This window comes from Olea europaea, unplaced genomic scaffold (genome assembly GCF_002742605.1).
Source record: "Olea europaea var. sylvestris unplaced genomic scaffold, O_europaea_v1 scaffold31662, whole genome shotgun sequence".
NCBI classification, from domain to species: Eukaryota; Viridiplantae; Streptophyta; class Magnoliopsida; order Lamiales; family Oleaceae; genus Olea; species Olea europaea.
Genome location: NW_019250467.1, coordinates 1 through 1305, shown reverse-complemented (window position 1 = coordinate 1305; position 1305 = coordinate 1). Strand labels below are relative to the sequence as shown.

General features: G+C 33.6%; 1 protein-coding gene across 1 annotated transcript; it reads left to right on the top strand.

Annotated features, from left to right (window-relative positions):
• Nucleotides 1-22: 22 nt before the first annotated feature.
• On the top strand, nucleotides 23-1299 carry LOC111385441 (ras-related protein Rab11D-like; the record flags this gene model as incomplete). The annotated part of the gene is made up of 1 exon (XM_023009828.1): nucleotides 23-1299. A coding segment is annotated over exon 1 (379 nt), but the record flags the coding sequence as incomplete, so codon positions are not given.
• Nucleotides 1300-1305: the final 6 nt, after the last annotated feature.

Here is a 1305-nt window from a genome sequence, read left to right as displayed (position 1 = left end):
TATTTCATGAAATTGATGTTTATGAGATTATTATGAGACATACAGTTGATGTATTGGCATGATTAGTGTGGTATGCTCTTATATGGTCCACTTGTATCTTTGAATTATTGGGCGGTCATTAAACTTTATCTGTTTGAAATTGGCTCCCCATTTTGATTCTGATTTTTATCAAAATGCATTTTTCTATCACTTTTTTTTAACCGCACATTCTTCATTAAAATAATATCAGATGTAAATTACAAACTTTTCTTTATTTTTCATCCAGACATTCCTTATCAATCTACCACTCGAAGATTTATTTTTCCAACAAAATGAGTATCAAACATCCTCTTAATTTTGTCCTTAGTTACAATTTAGACCCTGAAGTTAAATGCTTGTTACAATACAGTTGGATAATTTCAAAATCGACAAGACAATCTAGTTGGTAAATAAAGGATTGAATCGACTGTAACAACGTTTTAAGTTTAGTGGCCAGCTTTGAACATGATGAACTCTTGTAGTTGTGGATAACACGAAATTTTGCAAAGATTTCAATGTAATCTTATCTTGTAATTTTTGAGTTCATATTTCTATTTACTTAAATTGAAAATTTTTAACTCCGTGCTCAATAAAAAGTATACTTGCAACAATGTGTTTTTATTAGTTTTATGAAATATGAATTGTTAATCATCTTTTCTGGTCATCCGAACTTAAATCTTATTTGGTTATTGTTATTTCTGATTTTGTTATTTGGGTTATACAATGGAGTTTTTTTAACTTTTTATAGATGAAGTTTCTGTAGATTTTCTAAACTACATCTTTATTGTTTATTTGTGGGAACAAACATTCAGAATGCTTAGCTACAAAAAATTGTCTTCATTGTTGTTGTGAGCAGATACAGAGCTGTCACAAGTGCATATTATAGGGGAGCTGTTGGGGCTATGTTGGTTTATGACATTACAAAACGTCAGACCTTCGACCACATACCCCGTTGGCTAGAAGAGTTGCGTGCACATGCAGACAAGAACATTGTTATCATTCTGATTGGGAACAAAAGCGATCTTGAAGACCAGCGCTCGGTACCCACTGAGGATGCCAAGGAATTTGCTCAGACGGAAGAACTGTTTTTCTTAGAGACCTCGGCATTGGAAGCAACGAATGTAGAGAATGCATTCTTGACTGTTTTGACCGAGATCTTCAACATCGTGAATAAGAAAAATCTTGTTGCGGGCGATGATGAAGGCAATGGCAATCCTGCATCTTTATCTGGCAAGAAGATTATTATTCCTGGTCCTGCACAAGTAATTCCAGAAAAGAACAGGATGT